Genomic DNA, 25,869 nt, shown 5'->3' on the forward strand with positions numbered 1-25,869 from the left:
TAACATTTAGAGTAGTATATATTGTAACAGTTATAACAGTTATATAGAGTATAACAATCAAGATAATAATTTTGTTGGTAACTAGCTAGCGTACGCCAACATTTGATAATGCTGAAAATCATATTATATCTCTTTCTCTCTGTCTGTAACCTAACTCGAAAGCCACTGAACTGATTTTGTGAATTTTTTTAACAAAGATACTTTGAGTCCGTTAAATAAACGTTATAATTTTATAATCCAAAAGAATAAATGATTTTCGGCACAACGTCCTTACGGGCATAGATCTCGGCCGAGTTTACATTGTAATGCTAAACGATCGACACGACTGGCCAGAGACCAGGCGCAAGACCTGATTTTTACTAGCCCATCCGACGCATGGATCATCTTACTTGTCAGACAATCAGGTGATCAGCCTGCATTGTCCTAGCCAAACATGGAAATAAAACGTTTCCAATTCAGGAATCGAACCCGCGACCTACGAGTCAAGAGCCACGCTCTAAACTTCTAGACCACGGAGGCGTCGCATCGCTCACTTCACTTTTTTCGCTTAATTTTTTCGCTTAAAAGAAAATAATACAAAAAGGTTGTAAATTTTTGTACGGATATGATACAACCCCATGCCCTTCCCATTAGGGGAGCGTAACCTTCTTGTCTAGTCTCGCAAGTCTAGACAGAACGTACGTGCGAATGCACAATTTTCGTTACAAACTCACACAAATTAGTGTCATGTAGACAGACAGACAGAATATAATATTGAAAGTTATATTAGTTGTACATAAGTTTCTAAGAGTTACAGATATGATAACACTTAGACGACATATCGATTGCTCAGATAATATTAGGTTGAACACTTTTTGCGTAAACCATATTACTATACACCCGGCAAAATTGGGCTAGCGGTTAGGGCGTGAAGAAGTGACTGACTGACACAATTTCGCATTTATAATATTAGTATGGATAACGCTCTATCCTCTATACTAATGAAGACGTTTAGGTATGCAGCTAACTTCTAGTTCTAGTCTCTGTCTGCCGTGTGACCTATCTAAAATGACCAGCAAAAACAACCAGACATTTATACGTGGGAGAGCCATGCTTCGGCACGAATGGGTCAGCTCGACCGGAGAAATACCACGTTCTCACAGAAAACCGGCGTGAAACAGCGCTAGCGCTGTGTTTCGCCGAGTGAGTGAGTTTACCGGAGGCCCAATCCCCTACCCTATTCCCTTCCCTACCCTCCCCAATTCCCTTCCCATCCCTACCCTCCCCTATTACCCTATTCCCTCTTAAAAGGCCGGCAACGCACCTGCAGCTCTTCTGATGCTGCGAGTGTCCATGGGCGACGGAAGTTGCTCGTTTGCCCCCTTATTTCATAAAAAAAAAAAAAAAAAAACATTGTATAATTTGCTGGTAAATATAGGTCATTATAAAATAGAGACCTCTTAGACATTGCTTCTGTCTTTTCCCTTTTTTAACGCTAGGCAAAACACTAAGTACATATTCCTACACCTATTGTGTTAGATAATTACTCTGATCAACAAGTGCCATTTTCGTCAAAACCTGATCTCATGCACCGAAAATTATGATTTTGATATCATTCGATTCGGAATACCATCTAGAACATTCTATCAAAATTACAAGAGGGGCTGAAAATCCTAGTCCTAGATCCTGGGACCTTATCGATAATCCTTATAGCTTTAAGTGAGCGGCGAAAGTAACGGTAAAAACGCGTAATTCGTTTCGCGTAACGCGTTTCGCGTGATTTCCCGCAATCTGCTACGTGAACTAAAAATATATATTAAGTGATTAAATATGGATATTAAGGAATAAAAAAATGGGTACTAACTAGCCATATTAATAAACAATAATCCGTTAACAAAAATAAATTATCACAATTTGTTTAATTGTTATGCTTTTCTTAATTTGTTAACAGTCACCATTTTAATGTTAACGTAAAACGCTGATTATTTCAAAACAAGAAATCCAGATATTTTTATTATTCTATTGAGCTATATTATAGCATTTTCAAATCGAATGAGACCAAAATCATAATTCACGGTGCTTGAGATCAGGTTTTGACGAAAATGGCACTTGTTAACCAGAGTAAATCTTTCAACATCGGAAACTGTGATATTCTTAATTGAATTTAATTAAAAAACGTATTTCGACGAGATAATAAGAGCACGGGATCTGAATTATACAAATGACTTTCATAAATTTACCGTACGTATATTAAAAGTCACTCACATAATATATTAAATTTAAAACTCACTTCCAGGGCTCTAGAGATGATATACACGAAAATAATTCAACGCGAATGGTTTTCCGATATCCATAATTATATTACTTTCGTAATGGATGTAAACACTGATTCCAACAAATATGTTGTTTGTCGTAATTGAATTTTTGAAGGATGGGCTCCTTAACTTGAAATAGGCATGGGTAAGGTGATTTATTTTAATAAATCTAAAATATGAAATTATGTTTTTGGAGAGCCGTCTCTGATTGCGTTGGAATTGTAAAAATATAAGAACCATAAGTGTGTAGACTGTACTCAGTAGTCATTCCATCACTATGGAAAAAGTTTACGGTGATTTCGGAATGTTGATCTCGCGTGATCTGCGGGGCTAAAATGGTCACATTTAGCAATACCTCTCAATCAATTCAGCAAAACCAGCTGTACAACGCACTTCCTAAAATTGTCAAAGAAGCAGGCTCGCTCAATATCTTCAAGAAAAAACTAGCCGATCACATATTTTGTTGCAACTCGTAAAAAGTTAATCACTTGGACCACCGGCTTATATTGATGACCAAAAAACAAAGAATGTCGTTTACCACAAAGTGCTTGAATGAAAATCCTATTAATGAATTAAACCTAGTTTTATTTTTTTTTCCCAATCTGCACAACATAGTTTTCAATCATTTTTTTCTGATTATAATAATGAAGTACTTCAAACTCATGTGAGTTTGAAGTACTTCATTATTTTTTTTTTATTTTCTTTTATTTTTATTCTCATTCCATATGTATGTTTTCATCATCATTCATCATAATAAAATTCTTTTTTGTTTCTATCTATTTAAATATATTATTTTGTATCATTGTTTTACGTTCATCAAAGCCTAAATTAGTTCAGCTAAAAAGTAACACGACATTCATTGACTATTAGGCGGTACGAAGTTCGCCGGGTCAGCTAGTTATTATTAAAAAGGAGAGTAGACCTCTGAAGAGCAGCGTAGTGTACGAGAGGCATATCCCTCTATTTTTCCACTGCTTGGCGCAAATGTGTGTCATATCCTCTTGTTTCGTTATCACTTTTCCTGGCATTCCCCAAGTTTTTTAAATTTAAACAGGTGATTTACAAATACTTAAATATCACTAAAATAATTACTGGCCAGTGGCCACAGTACTACATAATTTCTGAGCTTGCGACAACCCTAATAAAGTTTTAGGATGAAAAACGCATAATTGCGTGGGATTAATTTTGAAAACTGTCACTCTTAAATGGCTTTCAAAGGGTAATTAGCTACTTAGGGCAGTTTTATAAATGCAAATGTAATTATCGCGGACGTTTGCGCGGATAACTTTCCATTAACAAAATATATTTATAAATTTTCTAAACTGGAAACTTTATGGGGTAGGGTCGTGGCTTCGGACACGGAGACTGGGGAGACTGGGAATATTGTCATTTTGAAACGGTCGCCATGCTCGGGGTAATGTCGACTATAGTCAAATAGGAAGACGAGCCACCAGCGTTCAAGGACCTTACTAGTCTAGAAGCGATGTGCAAAATGCACGCACCATATTCTGTTGAGTGATTTGAAGATTGAACTCGTATAAAGACAACGACTGTCATAAATTCATTAGAAAACCTATATACAACATTAGCAATCTACAACTTTATATAAGTTCTGCAGTTTTTTATGCAAAATACAATTATATTATTTAATAGCCGTTACACAAAGAACATCTGTGTAACTTGGATGAAATTGACAGGATTAATATAGCATGGGATTTTTTACGATACAATTGGAGGCACCAGCGGTAATTTTAGTCAATTGCCGTTTTTATATAGAAAACTATTAAATGTGAGGTTTTCAGACAAGAGTCCAATGACCACTACCGCCTCGATATGCCATGTACCATCGAGGAAGTTGATTCCTATGCAATTGACAGACCAACGTTATTTGGTCCAATATGTCAATTCAATGTTAATTGTGATCTGTCAGCTGGGTTTGACGTAACGCAACCAAACTACTTAGGTCCCCGATTTGCATAGGAATCAACTTCTCTGATAGTACATTGTACACTATATTTATACGTGGGAGAGCCATGCTTCGGCACGAATGGGCCGGCTCGACCGGATAAATTCCACGTTCTCACAGAAAACCGGCGTGAAACAGCCTTGCGCTGTGTTTCGCCGAGTGAGTGAGTTTACCGGAGGCCCAATCCCCTACCCTATTCCCTTTCCTACCCTCCCCTATTCCCTTCCCTTCCCTACCATCCCCTATTACCCTATTCCCTCTTAAAAGGCCGGCAACGCACATGCAGCTCTTCTGATGCTGCGAATGTCCATGGGCGACGGAAGTTGCTTTCCATCAGGTGACCTGTTTGCTCGTTTGCCCCCTTATTTCATTAAAAAAAAAAAAAAAAAAAACTAGCATTATATAAATCTGACAACATTTTGCTTCCACAGTGCTGTCAGCCGGCAATGACGTGAAGGACCCCGACGCGGTGTTCGCGGTGAACAACGTGACGGACGCGGACACGACAGTCCAGCCGACCTTCGACAACACCACCAAGCGCGACTACACCGCCGCCGTCGGACAACCGGCCTACCTACACTGCAGGGTGAAAAATCTGGGAGACCGATCGGTAAGTGGATCTTAGCACATTGATATTATTAAACTTAACAAAACGTTCCATCACTATTAAGGCGATGTTTCCTCAAGGCTCTTCTTGATCACATTTAGGGTCAATTCAGACCGCAACGCGACGAGGCGAGGCGTAGCGTGGCATAAATTTGTATGGATTTGACAGATTTCAATAGCGCTCACGCTATTACTCATATTCTTGCGAATCTGTCAAAACTATATAAATTTAAAAATGCATCTACGCGTCGCGTTGTGGTCTGAATTAACCCTTAAGCATAATAGGAAAATTGCTGTAACAGCACCGTGAAATTATACTTGAAATGTATTAAATATATAATATTAAATGGCTACGCATACTTTTGTGCGTGTGGGTGAGTGTGTTAGTATAGTTATATTTTAAACAAGTAGGAATAAAGCAAAAGTTCCTGATTAAATTTAAAAAAATTGTCTTTGTCCTATCTCAAAATAGGACCCCTCAAAATATTTTAACATGAACTATAAATGGCTTCAATGATTATTGACTGGATAGTATACAGTAGATATTATAATAGTACCTATGTACTGGTACTATCCAGTCCCAGTATCCAATTATAGTTAAACTTCTCATTTGTGCGCATACACAATATTATGATAATCGATTTAACACTATAACTTATAACTTGTTCAAGCTCCAACTTCGATAGTAAGTAGGTGTAAAAAATCTACGTGACTAAGATATAATCTCAATTTATCCGAAGTCGATAGTTGGTATAGGGAAAAAGATCAACAGTATTATATCTCGAAAATATATTTTATTAAAAAAAAATATTTATCACTACCGAAGTGATACATACAACCCCAAACTAGGTTAAAACCCTGGTTGCAAATTATGCTTTCAAATCTCACTAACGCCATTCCACCACTCATTCGTCTGGTTAGCAATTTGGTTAAAATATGGATACCGCTGACGCATGCTGGCCTTTTTCTCTAATATACTGAGTTGGCGATTCTACGACAATGAAATGGAGTGAATGGACTTTTTCTTTTTTTTTCATAATAAGGCTAATGATCGGTATCGGTGGACTACTTTTGCATTATTAGATGTTGCTGCTTCGTTTGAGCGGAAATTCGTTAAGGTTGAGTATTTTCGAGGCAAGCATAGATATACTAGTCTGAATGCCGTATTCAGAGACGAACGTCGAACATATTTTGTTACTTAACTGTAATTAAATAAAGTTTTTGATATACGCCCTGTACATTAAATACCTGTCAAACGCTTCATTAAATTGAAGTTTAATCAATAATCATCATTAATTGAAAAAAAAAATGAAAAGGTTTATTCAATAAACAAATACAGCTATAATTTTTTTTTATCTGCCAAACTGTAGGTACAACAGTTTGTAGGCAGATCTAGCTCACAACAATTATTTACAATTTATTTTATGTAAGTAGCTAGTATTACAGTACATGTACTATATAGATTAATAACAATGATATTATGAGTAACCTACCAAATTACCTCCTAGGACATATCATAGCTTAATAAAATGATCCTTGTAAATTTTGTTTCAATTACTTATAAACATTAAACATAACACTTATTGTTGTTTCATCTTATTTAATTGTAAGAGAGAGAGATAGTGAGTCTCTGATCGTACACAATTCTTGTGTCGCGTTTTTTTTTGCCAAATTCAATGAAGCGACTGAACTGGATTTTGACATTTTTAGGGGTATAATATATTCTGAGACCTGACTTTTTCTTTTCATACCCGAATTATGGTGTTATAATATGTGGTAAATTGACGTTTGCTGGGTTAGCAAGTATTTTAGTATAAAGATTTTGAATTTTATAAAATACTATACGTAATATTATGTTATAGTATTAAAGCATAGGTAGGTATAGTAGGGTGATTCTTGATCCATCCTACTTGATGTTCATAAAAACTTAATTCATAATTGGCTCCACAAACTTATGATAAGCATATTAGGGTTTTTGTGTAGAGAAACTTCGTTGTTAAAGTTGGAACAATAAGGTTCAACAAACCAAATTTTCCGGCGCTCAAAATCTATATTGAGTTAATGTAGGACAACCGATGGCTGAATTTCGCCCCAATTAGTGACTTCGTAACGAAGATTATTCAGAAACAAACAAACTTCTCTTGTTATTTGTAAATATTGAACTATATTTTTGGGCATAATTAGGATTAATTGTTTGCACAAAGCCAAAAAAGTGTGCTGTTGAGTTTTAGTTGTAACAACACTGTTGAATAGACATTCAAAAAACTTCTTTAGCTGAGCTGAAATGACAACTCACTTGTTATCTTTTGTTAGTTCTCTATTAAGCAATTAAAATAAAGCTTAACTTTTGATTGCCGCATTCAAAGAAAATTATTAATTACTTAATTGTAATTAAATGTCAATTTTGAGATAAGCCCATCTGTCAAACTCTTCATTAGATTGAAGTTTAATCATCATTAAATGAGAGAGCCTTAAACCTTTCTGGGTATTAAAACTTTGTTAACAGACGTTATAGTTAAATAATTGGATTCCTTATCTGATTACTGTTACAAAAGAGACTGAGTATTATAGACAATCATTGAACAATAATAATGTCTATATACACATATCTTTTCATTAGTAAGGGAGTAAAGTTAAGATAAGCAAAGGTCTAATTTCCGTCAACTAATTCGATTTCACCATTCGACGTAGCCACAGCGACGCACGGACCTGCTAGTCACAGCCAATCTCAAGTCAAATCCTCGTGTAATTGCCAATTAAGTCGTAAGACTAATTTCGGATTCGTTCCACATATTCCATCTAAGCATAATATTAAAATAAAATCAACATGTCCGGTCACGTACGGTTTAAGTGATTTGACAAGGTTGGCGCAAACGAGCGACTGATAGGCTGTCGCGCATTTCCGTGACTTAATTTTTAAACCTTTTTGACGAATTAGCGTCATCGTCATAGAGCTAATAACGTCTGAGACATCGCAACAATACGAAAATTGTAGATTTGAAGGCCATCATTTACTATTAACCACCGAAGGCGAAGAGTCGCTATCACAGCTACATTTTGAGTTACTACATGCAACGAGAGCTTTGTAACTACTACTATAAAATTATGATTGGAAGTATTGTCATAACTCAAGATATTTCGGTTATGATTAGCTACTTGCAAATCGTAGTATTGCAGTTATGATAAACAACAGAACCTAAACTACTGAAGATACAAAAAAGACGTCTAAGGCGAAAATATAGACCACGTTTTCCTGATTACGGATATGGTCTCAAGTCAATTTGCCCAAAAACTCGACTTATTGCACTCTTCGTAAGGGCGGCAGAACAGTGACAACACTATTAATAGTATAATTATACGATAGCGTTTTTTTTTTACTCTATTCTTGCTCGTACGACAGACACATCACATATAGTTGTTCCTGTATACGTTTTTTTTACTGGTAGCCCGTCTGCTCCCCCCGTACATCAGACGTCAATGTGTGCACACACACGTCCGTCATTTGACACCAAGTATTAAGCAAATATCCCAATCGGATCGGCCGGGTTTTAGTCGGGAATTTCCGATCGAAATGTTTGCGTAGCATCAGCGGATTTTCTATTTAAACTTCGTTTTTGGAACGCGCCCCAGTCCGACGGTGTGGAGTGGCTATAGTTGCCTGTGTGAATAAAATTTAATGCGACCTTTGAACTGTTGAAGCAACCATACCATACTGCAAAGTTAAATTTTAACCCTCAATACACTAGGTGAAATTTACTAACGTAAATACCTTCTATGAGTCCCTGGGACTCACATATTTTAAATGTATGTTTTTATGAAATAAAACAAATTTCATCAACATTTTGTTCACTAATCTTCTAAAGTACTTAGTCAATTATACGAATAAATAACAAAACTAACCAAACTTCTGAGATCCTCTTGAAAATTAAAGAAAAGGCACTTAACAGTCTTTTAGGATCCTATATTATAGTATCCACCATCCACGAATAACAGGAAAAGCGCCTTTGAAGTAGTTTCGATGCGTAGCTTATATCAAAACACTGCCATATTGTAAAGTTTCACTTTAAAGGCAAAATACTTTAAAGTTATACAGTCTCTTCTAGAGTGATAATAAATATCCAAGTTAATTTTGTGTAATGCTGACATTGACTCTGTATATTTAAAAAAAACGATAATATCATCCAAGCGTCACAATTCCTTGCATGTATATGCAATGTCTACTATTATGAATCTATTTTTATATAATATCTTTTTTTATAATATCTATCGACGCTTCACACCACGTCAGTCTGGCCCCGTGGTAAGTACCTGAAGGACTTGTGTTACAGGTACAAGACAACGGATATATATTTAATACTTTTCATACTATACATATATTTAAGATTTTTTATTATATGTTACACATATTTAATACACATCCATGACCCAGGAACTTTGAAAAACTTTTTGTTCCGTGGGCGGAATTCGAACCCGCGACCCCCGGCTTGAGCTACCAACGCGCTCACCACTAAGCCACAGAGGTTGTATTGATTAGATGTCATCTCGCACGAAATTGAAATCTGTAACAAAATCGTTTTATAGTAATCGTAGTTGTGTATTTCCGACAATAAGTACGGTAGTTGTATTAAATATGTGAGTTACAGTTACATTTGTGCCTTCAAAGCCTCTGTAATTGAAGACTATTGCGTAAATATTATTGGAAGTGCTTATAGATTATCCTTATCGGGAACTGATGTTGTATAGCACATTATAAGTTATGTACCTAACTTATAATGTTGGGTAGAATTTAAGCACATCATATTATAGCAATTTAATGAATGTTTTGGAAAAATAGGCAATTAAATTCAATATTGACATTAAGCATGCTCTGTAGCTTGGTCTACCCACCAAGCTACAGAAGAAGCAGCTGGTAACTACCATTTTTATGAAATATTATTTTAATAGCATAGACGTAGAGTAGATCATTAGAAATTAAGTACAGGTTTAAATTATTATACTTACGCGTTAACTTATCCAGCTACTTGGTTACACATGGTGAATCAAGAGATAGGAAAGCTATTAACATATTATTGTTATGTAATTGTTTTTCCCGTCCCCATTTTCTTGGAATCTCATTTTCAATAAGGAAAAGGTATTTAGTTTTAACCCATCAATAGGTGGAATCTGGCTGTCGCATAACAATTGAAAATCTATTGTGTCTAAGATACTCAAGATCGAGGTATTATTACTGAAGCGGAGTTATTGGGGACATTAAATCATTTTAATAAAGTCCCATTGTTCATTTTAAGCGTCAGGCGTTGGCAATTAAAAATACATAAATAATTGAAAACAAGCCTGAAATTTTACGCACTTTTCATCGTCATGAAAAATTACGCCTTTTGAATTTCCGGTTAATATACAAGCAATTTAAAAATATTTTACGCACTTTATTGATATTACAGCAATTTGGAAATATATTGTCATCATTTAAACTGTCAACAACATTCTGGGCAATTCACTGACAAATATTATGCTCAAATACTAGAGCCATTTTGTACTACTCTACATAGCATATTCATAATCGCTTGCCCAACATGGACTTACAAAATCAAATGTTCAAAATTAACTATAATATAATATAAGGGACGCACACACCCTTTCATATTATCACTTCTTTATATGTTACATCCTATATAGCATTGAATCCTGGGTCCAATTCCTAGTGTAAATTAAAACGGTAAACGAAATTGAAACTATAGCGAAATGAAACGAATTGGTAGAAGTGACCTCATTACGTTTGCAGACGGCGCGGTCCAATTTCACGGCGATCCAGATACGTGAAAAAAAGGCTTTCGATCGCAAAACCTTCAAGTCGACAATTCAAAGGCAAATGTCGTTTCACAGACTTAGGCTGGCCGCACGTTTTCCGAATTCGTTTTCCGTATTCGGAATTCAAACTAATATTTGTTTTTTCACGCGCAAATGCACTTGCACTGCACGTACGGAATTCGTTACGTATGGAACAAAACGAACGTGTGCGGCATTTAATGTATTAGTTATGTACTGATTCCATGCATTCGTAAGTACAAATACGGAAAACGAATTCGGAAAACATGTGTGTGCGGCCAGCCTTGTTTACGGATTCGACAAAAATTTAAATCGTCTGAGAGCCAGTGTTCCGCAGACTTCCCTGGAAAATACATAGAATCCTTTCCAGAATCTCAAATCTGTATAACTAATTTGAACTGGTTCAGCAAATTAACCGTAATCACTTGGCATAATAATTATCTTCCTTAGAAAGATACCATTTCTTTGGCTGTCATGCTCAGCGTGCAGCTTGTGTAGAGGATCAAAGACATACAAATTAATTAAACAAGCTGTTTATATTCAGAAAATGTCTGCGTACTAAAACATAATTAAATCCTTGACGAAGCTATTGTATAAAGTAACAATAACGTTTTATATCGCGGTTCAGAATCACTATAAACTTTCTCAATCATAGACAAAGTGGAGAACTTATTCTTCATAGTTTCAAAAACTTAACAATGGCAATATTCATACTTTGAGTTTGATTTAACAGAAGATATTATAAATTATTCACAATCAAAATAGGCATATTCAAAAATGTTATAGATTTTTTTCGAATGCTTTAAAATATAATAAAATTCTAATTATTTTGTGCGTGCAAAAGGATATCTGACGGCTTGCCTAAGTTTTAACGCGATAATAAGTAACTTATAACCTCATCCGTTATTCGTTCTATATCTGTGTTTTGACCATAAAGTTAATATACCTAGCGGAATAGAGAAACAAAGGCCTGAGCAAGAGAGATGTCACTATCAGTAACACTGCGTCGTAAAAAGAGACGTGTGATACATGACAGCAGCACTCTTTTGACGTCCAGTCGGCACGTGCCGCACGTTGACAATTTAATCTCATACGTACACATATTTTTACACACAGCTGTCAAACGAAACCAATTTCGGTTTCGTTTGACAGCTCGAGATTGTTGCTCTATTCCGCTAGATATATTGACTTTATGGTTTTGACACAGTTTTCTTGAAAACTGATCCAGTCGTTGTAAAGTCTATTTGATCAATTCAATTTATAAACTTATGAGTCATAGATTCTTTGTAAATTCATAGACGGTTAAAAAAAGGAGTACGAATGCAAAACGTAGAAAATTATAATTATCTACTTATTTAAATCTAACCTAGTTACATACTTTAAAATTATAATCTAATCATAAATTTACTCCGAGTAACCATCCTATGTAATCTTCATTAAAATTCACAAGACGTGTAATCTAAATATTTAATCCGTAATATTTTATCAAGGAGGCGCGACTCTACGCTAAATATTAACAGAGACTAAATTCGAGTAACCACTATCATAATAGCACTTGCCAACATTTTGCGTTTGTATGTACCTTATGGCGGCTCTCGACATAGGCGAACGCGTTGGCCAACGCGTCTGCAGACGCGTTGGCCCAATGTGTAGAACGGGCGTTCGCGCGTTGGCCGTAGGTATTTAGACGTTGGCCAACGCGCGAACGCCCGTTCTACACATTGGGCCAACGCGTCTGCAGATGCGTTGGCCAACGCGTTCGCCTATGTCGAGAGCCGCCATTAAGTCTTTGATTGGAAAAGTGTTGACTTATTAGTATCAAAATATGAAATGAGTTTTTAAGAAATATCGCTCATTTGAGCCGCTAACTAGCGGCCCAAATAAGAGATCATACTTTTATTTTTACTATCCCAATTTCACAAAAATAAGAAATAATTCTAGCAAAACATAGGATTTATCTAGTAGATAAATGTTTTGAAGAAAAGATTCTTTGGAATTTCAAGCAATCGAGCCAGATCTTGAAGAGAAATGTCGCCAAATCTTTCCCGTCCCAAGACAATGAAAATAGGTCGTGTTTAATGCAGCTTGTAGCCATTAACTTACTTAATTGGGTATTAGCGGAGTAATTATAATAATACTACGATTTTCATTCACTATTGAGATCAAAAATAAGTGTCGCTGGAAACAACAGTAATTTAGTAGAGCAAATTTTGGTACTTCCATTAAAATATGTGATTTTTGGGGACTATTAAAAATACTATATTATTATATTGTTATTGTTGTTGTAATTAAAAATTAGTATGATATATAAATTCTATAATTTTCTAATAATTGTGATTTAAACATAAACAATATACTATGAAACTATTTAATTAAAATATTTTATCATAAATCGGTATAAATATAAAATTGGTACTTACTTCTTTTTAACCTAAAACTAGTTCGTCTTTGGATTTAAACAGAAAAAATGATTTTTAAGTTAAATAAAAATACATTGTTTAAATAAGTTAAAATTCTCAATTCCTTGGGCACCAATATACAGGACTAGCTGGTGCCCGCGACTTCGTCCGCGTCAGCATAGTAGATCACGTCCCAAGTATGCGCCCCCCCCAAACCCCCCCAAAAATATTGAAACTTGAGAAGGGGTTGGGGATACGTAACGATTTCCCCTCCTCAACAAAAAAAAAGATTGTAATATCATAAAGAAACGAATTTCATTCAATTCACCCGTTAACTTACACCACGATTCATTACACTCTTGTAACAAAACCAATAATTTTTCGGATTACATTATTCGCTCATATTTACCGTTGAAAGGGGTTTTATACCGCGTTTTAAAAGGCCCTATTGTACGTGAAAATCATTTCATCACGCCCTTAACATTTTCTGTAATCCCACTCCGGTTCAGAACGAATTCCATTACCCATTTTTAAATAGGTCAAACACGAAAGCGTTCAGCCTTAGTGCGAAGTAATAATGAGGCTGAAAACTTTTTAATCACTTAAGCTAAAAAAACATGTCTTTCTGTCCTAATTAATAAGTTAGTGTCGCAGTTTCCAAGAGTTTTTTGCTTCGGAATGGAAGTTGTAATGCTTTTTAGTACAGTTTAATTACAAGCTTTCGATTCACATTTGGACACATTACTTGGCATTAAATTGTTATTTCATAGAGATACGAGTACTAAGGTAACTGGCCTTTGCTTCCTATAACCATTTAAGTGCAGCCATTTAGGGTCTACACAGACTGCAACTGCAATCCAACCGCAAATTGCAGTGTGAATGCAGTTGACACGACTGCAATAGAACTGCAAACCAAACAGTTCACACGACTGCACGCCAACTGCAACTGAACTGCAATCCGACTGCGCGTTTGGTTTGCAGTTCTATTGCAGACGTGTCAACTGCATTCAAACTGCACTTGAACTGCAATTTGCAGTTGGATTGCAGTTGAAATGCGGTCCGTCTGTGTAGACCCTTAGTGTGATTTTTCGTGGCATATGCCCGTCATCAAATTCGATACAGTAGTTTCAGAATCAATAAAGCAGATAAGAACATTTTATATTTACTAATAATATTTGTTTATTTTCGAATTGAGTCATTAGCATAATGTGTAAACTACTAGACCGCGAAGGCTTAAAATAATATCAGCTTACAATAAAGAAGGAAGCTACGTAACATGTTAATAAAAATATTTTAACTTCAGATTTTTTCATCAAAAATATATCGAAATCCAAATACTTATTTGTTCTTGTAAATACTTCACGCAAAAATGTAATATCTCTCGTCGAGAACTCATATACATATATGTAGTAATAAATATGTGACTTTTATATGAGGAAGGAGCTGTCAATTGCAGAAACGAATTACTCCATACATTTCATAGCCCCGGAAATTATTATGTTTATGTATGTTATAGTATTTTAAATTAATTCACGTCCGTTTGTGGTTTTTCGATAAGCATATTTTTTTATAAAATTATATTATGTCAATTTTAGGCTCTAGCCTAAGGACTGTATTGGGCTGAATTAAGAAATTTTGAGATTTATGAAAATGTATGAAAAAAGCAACTCAGAGATACGGTATGACGGTACACTGCACTTTTCTACAGCCTTTTTTTTAAGTAAATCTATGGACGCTTCACGTTTCACACCACGACAGTCTGGCCCTGTGGTTACCTGAAGGACTTGTGTTACGGGTACCAGACAACGGAAATATATTTAATACTTTTATACTATACATATATTTAAGTTTTTTATTATAATAAGATACACATAATATTTATTATACACATCCATGACCTAGGAACTTTGAAAACTTTTTGTTCCGTCGGCGGGATTCGAACCCGCGACCCCCGGCTTGAGCTACCAACAGCCCACCAACTGAGCCACAGAGGTCGTATTAAGTTATCTAAAATAAAAAAATGCTTGCGAACGGCCATTTGGGGCTATCTAATACAGACTAAGGTGGATAACAATAGTATACCTATAACTGTGCTAACTACCTATAAATTCCGACGAACCAACAGTACTAAAATAACAATGAAACCAGAAAAGGGAACTCACGAAACACAAATAATTCTGTATAATAGAATAAATGAAATAATTCTACGACGAGTCGCGCAAACAACGTCATAACTTTCAGACACACCGTAAAACCACAACAGACAGAACGAACCAGTAGGATGACGAAGTGTACCCGAAATTTATAGGTTTGACGTAGGTTTTTTTTTTTAATGAAATAAGGGGGTAAACGAGCAAACGGGTCACCTGATGGAAAGCAACTTCCGTCGCCCATGGAAACTCGCAGCATCAGAACAGCTGCAGGTGCGTTGCCGGCCTTTTAAGAGGGAATAGGGTAATAGGGCAGGGTAGGGATGGGAAGGGAAGGGAAGGGAATAGGGGAGGGTAGGGAAGGGAATAGGGTAGGGGATTGGACCTCCAGCAAACTCAATCACTCGGCGAAACACAGCGCAAGCGCTGTTTCACGCCGGTTTTCTGTGAGAACGTGATATTTCTCCGGTCGAGCCGGCCCATTCGTACCGAAGTATGGCTCTCCCACATATGTCATGAGCTGATCGCACCTATTTTTGTCAGAACCGTACGCGCCATACGCGTCGAACGCATCGCACACGGTGCAAACGAATGTGCCGGGTTTCACATCATTTCATACAACGAATAATTCTAAAATGCGGCGCCTTCGGCGCGTGCGTGCCGTTATGTGCAATTACCTTTAGAAGAGTTCTTGTTTATACGTTTGACGTAGTATGTCATATCAGCGGGCGCGCACCTTGCCGATGCGTTGCTCAGCCATTCATAGCATGCTGCGGACAGCTGCAGCGATACCAGTGTCGATTCGTCACTTTGTTTGAAGTCGGCCTACTGGTTAGCTCTATCTATAGTGGTAAAACTGTGCGAAGGCGAAGACTATTTGTCAACATGACGACATAAAACACATGCCGGTATGAACGCATACATTGCAACGTATATTCCGTCTGAGATCGAATATCCGTTTCGTCGAATGGCCGCCCCTGATAAATAGGGTGTAATAAATTCCTTTTTTCGCTTTCACGAATAAAAATAGAGTTGATAGAGTTGGGGATTTACATAAGGTATATAATAAACCTTATTTTATACAAATGTGTTGGTTTGTTAACCCTTATACTAGATATACTAGATTGTACTCCTCCTACTGCATACTGCATTGTCTGTCAAACTTTTCACTAAATTAAAGTCCAGAATCTTCTCTGATATTAAAAAAAAATCTCAAATTAAATATGAATCATATCAATTCCCAAAAAAACTATTCACAACTAAATATTATACCTGATACAATTTGGTAAACCATTTCACTCAGATTTCACTATAAGGTATACTCCAAAACATAATTTAAATCTCTTAGACTAAGGAAAATATTAGCGACTTATTGGTTTTCCTTCTGGGAGTATGCGGGGAAAACCTTTTCTTACAAAATTAATCCTTTCATCGGAATCGCCTTTAAGTTTTAGCTTTTTAGTTCTCCGTTTTGACTGTTTCTTTTATGTTTTATCTCGATCTATTAAAAGAAATCTCGGACAGGCTTCCTCGGGGATCATCTTCTTTTTGAACCAAAATAAATCGCTACAAAAGTGGACTTTATCAAATCGCATCGTCCGTACTTGTATTGTTCGCACTCGCTTTCCTTATCGCCCTATCATTTTAAGATTGCTCATCGAAAAACTCTTATCTCAAAGCGCGCTATCTTTCCCATATTTCAATAATTCCAAACGAAATTATTCCCATTAGCGGATTGGACTAAGTTTCAGGTTATGTAAAAACAATATGAATACGTAAGTCGATAAAGTGGATAACTAACAATTTTGAAAGTTCGTTTTTTTTTCTTGTGGCTAAGGACCTGGAAAACCATAAAAATGTGATTTTATGTAAAGCCAGATATCAGCTAGATGATGAAATAGATAGTGATGCGTGCTAGGGTTTGAAGGATTTAAGACCAAGTAGGCGCTGCGCTGACGGAACTACGGAGAAATGCTCGTCGGGACCCGTGCATCCGCCAGCTGTAGGAGACAGGAACATCGCAGTGTTTTAGTGGGTAGGGCCGCGGCACTCACCATCTTCGCCGCGGCGAGCCCCACATATCCGCAGCGGGAGTCCCCATCCCCTGCGTCGAATGCGACACAGCATTTCACTGCGTAGGGTTTGAAGGATTTGGAGAAAAAGACCTGCTGACTCTCTTGAAGACTTTATTCACTAGCACTAAGTCCAACACTAAGCACTAGGTCCAAACACTAAGCACTAGGTCTAAACACTAAGCACTATCACTGTCCTAGGTCGTAGCCAATTCGTAGGTTTCACTGGTGCACTCAATGTTGATCACTTGTTTTCACTCCGAAGTCGCCTTGTAGATCGTTCGAAATGAACTGAATCCCGACTCGTCTTCCTGCGGCTATTTATATGGAACGAGGCAAGTCCTAGACTGTACGAGAACATTCCTTTCTAGAATGTACCCAATTCGCGTAAACAAGTGTGGAATACTTCTAAAACCTAACGCTATCTAGTATCGAGTAGGGGTTTTATTTTGTTTGTGTTCCCTCGATAAGTTTCGCTGATTTGACGCTAGATGGCACTGTGTGTCCGTATCCGTAACAATAGGTTACCTGTCAACCAACAAGGTTTGTTCAAACTATGAGAGAAAAAATGAATGATTGCCCTTATGTTATGAAATGTTAGTTATCCACTTCATCGCTTACGTCTTCATATATGAAAAGTTCAACTCGTAAATAATGAGGGAAATGAGACGGAAAATTCTCTTAGCCGATTTATCGAAAGTATCGGCCGCTCGTTATAGTTTGTGGGGATTTGATTCTATGTGAGTGCTGTAGGAAATGTCGCATGAACATTCGCCGGGGCTGGCCGGAATGAGGGGCCGTCCATGAATTACGTAAGGCATTTTTTTGTGCGGTAGAGTGTTTAGCTGATTCTCACTTAATCTCGTTATTTAAAAATTACGATTTATAGCAAACAAATTACATCGAAATGTGAGAAAATTGAGTTGTACCAAATACTCAAGGCTGATTAAGATTTTTATTGTGCAATGCACAATACACATGTGGTTATAATTATTACTAGTTTCATATAAAAGTAATTTTGTATCTTACATAATATTATATTGAATTTTAATACTGAATATAAAATTACAAAAAAAATCTCGTGGGATTAGGAGGGATATGATGAGAATATTGCGATAACGGATCTAGGAGATAGTATTAAAATCATCAAAAGACTCACGTAATTCATGAACCGCCCCTAAAGTATGGCGAATTGGGTCGAGCCCCGCGGAATAGTACATTTGGAACAAAGCCAACCGAAGCCGTGGCGATTTGTTTACTTTTATTTTGTAAAAATATTTGGCGATTTCTCCCGCTCAATACTGTTGTGTTTATGACAAATGTGAGCCATGTTATAACATATCCTATAAGAAACTGCACGCGCGCTGCCCAGTGCCCACTCTGTTAATCCATACTAATATTATAAATGCGAAAGTTTATCTGTCCGACTGTTATGTCTTCATGCTTAACGATTTTTTATAAAAATATCGAGTATCCAGATACTGTGAGTACCAAGAAAGGACATTTGAATCTGGGATAGAAACTGTCTAAAGGTGCGTCCACATTTGTATCATTTGCGCGATCAGATCTCCGTACAGATCTCCGATCAGATCTCCGTCACGATCATCGCGCCGTATCAAGTATGCGTATCATAGTGTGGACGCCTATTAGATCATTCTGTCGATCGTGTGTGTATTTGATACGACACGTATCAGATACGCGGTTAATAGCGATTGGGGCGTAGCATGATACGCGTATCATTTTGACACGCTTCATTGAAACGCGACGGAGATCTGATCGGAGAGTGATCGCGCAAATGATACAAATGTGGACGCACCGTTATGAACTTTTCCGGAAAAATGTACGGGGTTCTCCACGACATAAACGAGTTTTGGTGCGAGAAAGCTGTCCTAGCAGCAGCATTATATTATATGTATAGTGACATTCATTCATGTTGTTCATCAGTCTTGATCTGTGTTATATACATATTATAATAATTCAAATAAGTTATTAAATGCCAAGTATTCAGAGAACAATTTACCTGCTTGAAATCGATAAAAAGAAGATATAGCTATCGAACTAAAACGTTCTTTGTCAAGAAGTAAAGCCAGGCCATTTGTAAAAATATTGGAGTTTTTTAGTTACAATTCGTTAAAATACTGTTATTTTAAAAACTGAAAAAGATTGGTGCTCTATTGGAAAAACGTTGAATATTTGCGTAATAAACAACGCGTACATTCTGCTTCGACGGCACTGTTCTGTTGGCAAAATGGCATGAAACGGGAATAAAAAACTGAAGTCACGGTGAAGCGACTCTTCGCTTCTGACGCACAGACGACGTGTCTATCATTTTGTATATATTTTAATGGATGTTGATACCTTTTAATGTGTTAAAATAGTTTTTTTTAATAATAATGAACAACATAAGCATCTTCTGTCAAGTGCAGTATTTAGAATTATTATAATTCATATTTGTATTATATTAAATGCGAATGTCAGTCTGCCTCTATGCTTGTTATCTTTTCAACTATAACGTTACACCAGAAATAAAACCTGATATTTTAAAATACTTTAAATCCTGTTAGAGTAAATTTATAGTTTACGGTTCCCGCGTAAATCACTAGCATTGACATATAATATTAATTTGTTATAATAATGGCAAACGCAAGGGCAAATGTTTTTCAAAATAATAATTATTCAATTAGAACAAAAACATTATAATATGAACTGTCAACTGTGGCTCACCGAGTGGTTAAACGTATGGCCGCCAAGTGAAGGTTAACCTGTGACCACTAAACCCTCGACCACTTTTAACAAATAGTGGTCGCTCGTGGTCACAATTAAGCACAAAAGGCGGGCTAATTTTGGCTGGGCCATAAATCGTCATACGCGATTTATTTTCAGTGATCAAGATAATTGTTTCCACTGGCACTGCGGTGCTCTACATCAGATAAGGCCCACAGACGGGTTGACGCAAACCGGCGACTTCAATGCTGTCAGGCGACCACTAAATTTAGCTTAGAAATTGTGCTAATTATTGCTGTTTTGACAGCTACTAATAGCAATTTTAGAAATATGTTCAAACGAAACTAAATTCTTACAATGCTACAAAGATAATTTATGAGTTTGATGAATTGTGTAACACTTAGAAGCGACCGCTTGCTGTTGCTATTGTAGGTCGCTCGTTTGCACCGAACCTGATGCTATATTTATAGTCGTAGATACGTCAGGATTTTGTACGATTTAAGAGCGTTTGGCTTCCTTTGTTGAAGTTACCTTCGGTTCTTTGTGTGCTTGGAATTTCTGCTTCAGAGCTGAACAGTGGATTGATTTACTTTAGCGAATGACGAGCGCACACAGCAGGGACATAATGGGTTAGCTAGAGAAATATCCTCTATTTTTCTTTTCAAAAGAGGAAAAACCTTTCTAGTACTCAACGTAGTGAATGATAATTTGGACAATTTCAACTTTAATATAGCGTCTAAGGGCAGTAGGTACCTCCAGATCATATAAATTACCATTGGCATCGTAACAATTTTACATGAATAGTGTAGCTTGAACATGAAACATACTATCATTATTTTTATTACTATTTTTTTTTTTTTTTTATAAGATTATTTTGTAAAAAAAAACTGTTTAACCCACATATATTATACAATATGAAATACAATCTAAGGATTGTCGTAGAACCTCTCTGAAACTAGTTTTGAACGTGTTTTTTCCAACGTAAAGTGGGCGAAAATATGCAAAAAATAATTTCTCAGATGTGGATCATCACATAATATATCATGCTCTGCAAAAAGGTGGTTATTTACTCTCTAAGTGACAAGGATCGCATAAATTATTGAATATGTCAAGAATCCGCTTGAAAAATCATCCCTACACAATACCTTCTGAGGTAGATTTCCCCCGGGCTTATTTACCGAATTGTTTTTTTATGTCCACCCGCGACTGGAGCTTTTGAGTAAAGTGATGCTAATTTGAGTGGGTATCATATTAAGAGTAGATATGGCAATACTTGATTTTTTTTTTTACCAAAAATACTGTATTGCAGTAGGACTATACCTTTTTATAGAATCAAGAAAAGACGATACAGCTGCAAGAATATTTATGTAGAATATTAAAATATTTGAACTTTCACAGCATAAAAGCGGTGTAAGTCCCTACGACAAAGTATTTGGGAATATCAAAAAAGTCTGTCACCGAAAATGCTGTATTGCAGTAGGACTACAACCTTTTCATAGAATCAAGACGATTCAGTGGCAGGAATATATTTGTAGATATTAAAATATATTTTGCGCTTTCACTCCATAAAAGCGGCAAAGTCCCTACGACAAAGTATTTGGGAATACCAAAAAAGTCTTTTGAAGCCAGCGTTAGTAACGCTACGACAGAGCGCGAGATAAAACTACTATGCAAATTCGTTGCAACGTGCATTCATATAAAATAGGCACGCTTCGGGAACAATCTTTGGCTTTACATAGAATTTTTATAGAGCATTTTTCCGAGGTTTTAGAATTTTTCCTGCGAAATCTGGGACAAAGGACCAGTCTTGATTTCAATAACTGAAGTGTGCTCTAAAACTGAGCATTTGTGACGATTACGTTTTAGTATTACAGCTGAAAGGTTGAAAAATCTTTACAGAGCTACAACCATCATCTAGTGTAAAGTGATAAACAGTCTTCGTTTCTCTATAAATTATTATTAAGAAGGTGATTGCCCAAAACTTTTATATTTAAATGATTTCAGTATTGCAGGTAAGTAACTAATTTATTTATCTTATATCTTTAAACGAGCAATTTTTGTATATTATATATAATTGGAATCTCGGAATCGGCTCCAATGATTTTCATGAAATTTAGTATATAGGGGGCTTCGGGGGCGATAAATCGATCTAGCTAGGAATCATTTTTAGAAAATGCCATTTTATTCGTGTTTTATCGAATACCGATCAAAGCTCGGTCAAATAGCTAGTAATATTAATACAAGATAACAAACACGAATCAAACAAGTTCACGAATAATACTGTTAAAAAGCCCGAAACTGAGCTTGTGCTACCACGATGTTCTCTTCTGTATTATTGTAAACTGTCCATGCAAATGCTTCTCAAATAAATAAACATTTAGGCGACTAAGGAATGTGACGTCATAATACTGCTACTTAACGCACTGAATGAAGCAATTGTGCTAAATGCTCATAGTTCATATACCATTCACTGAGCACAAGTATCCTCCAGGGGAGAGTGTAGCCTGGTCAGGCCCGCAATAGTCGCTCAGTGGAATTACTATTCCCTAGTCTCCCCTTTTACCTTCATAATGAATCTAGCGAGTAAGGAATTAAACGTTTAATTAAGACGAAATATCAAAATTGACTAGACTGTTTTTTTACTAGAGTTTTTGGATTTTTTTCCTAAAAATACTGTAATTAATTGTAGAGGAGAAGTTTGTTTGTTTGCTTCGAATAGGATTTATAACTGGGCCAATTTTGATAGCATTTTGCAAAGAGATATATTAGGCCATGGGGAAGGACATAAAATATTATAGCGTGAAAGTACAATAACTGCGGTGTTTATACGCGTACGCGTTCTTCTGAACCTCAATCAGTATTTTCAATACTCAAAATTTTTTTATTGTTGAATGCATTCCATTACATTATTTATAGGCACGTTTTTTAAGGTTCGATATAATGCAAGGGAAGTCCCATAAACATTTTATTGCGAGGTGATGAAATGGAATGAGAAAATAAAATCGGAGGTCTGCTTGGCCAAAATACACAGCCAAAGAGAATATAATCAAGTTATCTGTCAGCTACAAATGTGGCTCTAAAACTGGTACATCAAAATATTATATACTGATATACTGATTTTGAAAGTAGAACTTTGTTTTGCGAAAACAATATTATAATATTATAAGATTAGTAAATAAACGGATGTTTTGAGCATCTACTGCTCAAATAAATCTGCTTAGATAAAAAAAAATGTCGTTGGCTCCAAATAATAATTATCTACTTTTATATAGGTGTTATATTTTTTCTGTATTAGTATCTCTTTGCCTTTAAAGAGTCTTTATAATTATAGGCAGTAGATACATTCCCAAAATATCCATAATTGAGTTTTCTACACCTTAATGTTATGTTCCTTTAATAAAATCAACCCTCATGGCAATATTTCTCAAGGAAATAGAAGTAAGGATTGATTAGACGGTTCTTTCGAACCCTCTATTGATGATAAGAGTCCTGTCATTTCCATAACACATTATTGACATTTTCCAAACTAAAAAGGGAAAATGGGAATTTTATTTATCGTTTTCAATTCATCTAAGTGATACAACTCTTTGTGCGTCTATAAAAGTCGTTGACAAAAGACCGAACAATGAAGAAGTAAGGCTGTCACGGACAGACAGACGGGACGGATAACAGATTTTTATGGTTACCCGCTCTGCTGCATAAACGGGTGCTTTGAAAATGAGATATGAAACCTTTGGGCAAACACCTTTGTAATTATATTGCTTTTCAACATCTTCCCTGTCGTTTAATCTGATCTCAAAAGATGGAATTTTGTCGAAAATACGAAATTACTTTTTTGTTTGTTCCATGTTCAGTCGCTTGACTTTCAACTCGCCTCGTATAAAGGTACGACAGAAGTTGAAAATCTACGATTAAATATGGAATGCGAATTATGCAATCGCTATTTTTCTCATAATATTAATAGCTTTGACATCTTCATCTCAGTTGGTTACAAACAATTCATATTATTGTTGCACAATATTCCAGCATATTATTAAATTGGTACAGATTATTCGCAGATTAAAGTACACAGATTTTCCTATTAATTGCAAATCAACAATAATTACTGTTTACACTTGGCCTTTTTAAACATCGTTAGCAGTATTGTCTGAAGGAAAAGCAAACGGCCAATAATCCAATAGCTTGTTAACAAATTGAACTGGCCTCAGGGGCTTCTTGGAATTGAAACACAAACAAAATGTACGCGTGTCGGGAATAAAAAGTTGGTGTTCCACGTTCCGGGGAATTCCTGAACTATTGAGGATAACTCCTAGTTAGTTCGGATCTCAACAGTCTCTCTTTGAATGTTTAATTTTTATTTTTTACCAATTTTATTGCGCCAAACCCGTAGAAACGTACATTTGATAAAAACTATCTATGTTACGTCCTTTTAGCAGTCCAAAGAATCCTTATCAAACTTTATCTAAATCAAGCGGCATAGGTAGACAGACAGACTAAATTTTGCATTTATAGGTACTATGTATTAGTATGGATATAGTCTCAGAGCATTTACAGCTTCGCAGCCTCCAACTACTAAGAAACGCGATTTTGTAGATCTCTACAAAATCGCGTTTCTTAGTAGATACGCTTTTTAAAACCACCCCGGCTTAAAACTGTGCTTGTGCCAAAATATAATTTCAGAGGGCAAATTATATTATACAAGATGACGCCCGCAACTCCGTTGCGCCAAAATTCGTTTATCACGCGGGAACAGTAGATTTTCCCGGGATAAAAAGTATCCTATGTCCTTTCCCGGGACTAAAAGTATCTCCATACCTTTCAGCAAAATCGGTTCAGTGGTTTGGACCTGACGAGGTAACAGACAGACACACTATCGCATAAATTATAATGTATAATATAATTTAAAATATTGAATATAAAGTAAAAGTGTATAAAGTATGATATACTGTTTATATATATTAACACGTAACATGAAGCATCCTCTACTTATAATATGTTACTGTAAAAACCCGTACTTTGGTCTGGTTATCTTAGGTTTTACCAGAATATTTTTCCAACATTTGTTGGTAGATATTTCACTACAGAATTATTGTACATGGCTGATAAATATTGGTTTGAGGAATAAAACTATAACAAAAACAGTTTTTCAAGATTTTAAGTAACTTTAAGTCTTAAGTCCTGTCAATTGTCATGCAAAGACAATTGACAGGACTTAAGACACAAGAGCTGCAGGTTGTTAATATTTTTATACCACACATCCAAATATTAATCAAAATTTATAATAGTGAAAATAAAAGTGATCGAAAGACTTTTCAAACTTGACTCTTGAAAATCTTCTGGTCAGTCTTAGAATTTACATTGGTTTAAACTTATACAGTATCATATAGATCATATTATTTTCTTCAACATACCTATTCATACTGAGCTAAGTAATAGCTACTAAGTTTTTACACGAGGCATTATTTTATATTTCAATATATTCATTTTTAGGGTGCCGTACCCAAATAATCTCAAAAACTGCTTTAGCTAGACTTTTCGCAGATTGTGTATTTTCTGTTCCCGCTTTAACAACAAAATATATTATACTAAAAACCTACGAATAATAAAAGTTTTTATTATTCGTAGCTAAAAACAAAATGAAAATATTTTAAGGGAAAATATGTTATATTCCCATATAACAAACGTGATTTTTTGCTTTTTTTGCTCGATATCAATAATGGCAACAGGTACACCGTATAGGTACTTGAAACTTTCACAAAATACTCAGCTGTATTTATACTTTTTATAATTATAATTAATAATAAAATTAAAAAAAAACTAAATCATTAAGGG

General features: G+C 35.8%; 1 protein-coding gene across 1 annotated transcript in view; it reads left to right on the forward strand.

The window, feature by feature from the left end:
* Positions 1–25,869, forward strand: part of LOC121734302 (limbic system-associated membrane protein-like) — a 66,414-nt gene that overhangs the window by 27,030 nt on the left and 13,515 nt on the right. The window contains exon 2 of the mRNA XM_042124828.1: positions 4,692–4,870. Within this exon, the coding sequence (XP_041980762.1) occupies positions 4,692–4,870 (179 nt within the window). The remainder of the gene's footprint in view (positions 1–4,691; positions 4,871–25,869) is intronic.

Source organism: Aricia agestis, chromosome 15, assembly GCF_905147365.1.
Source record: "Aricia agestis chromosome 15, ilAriAges1.1, whole genome shotgun sequence".
NCBI lineage: Eukaryota > Metazoa > Arthropoda > Insecta > Lepidoptera > Lycaenidae > Aricia > Aricia agestis.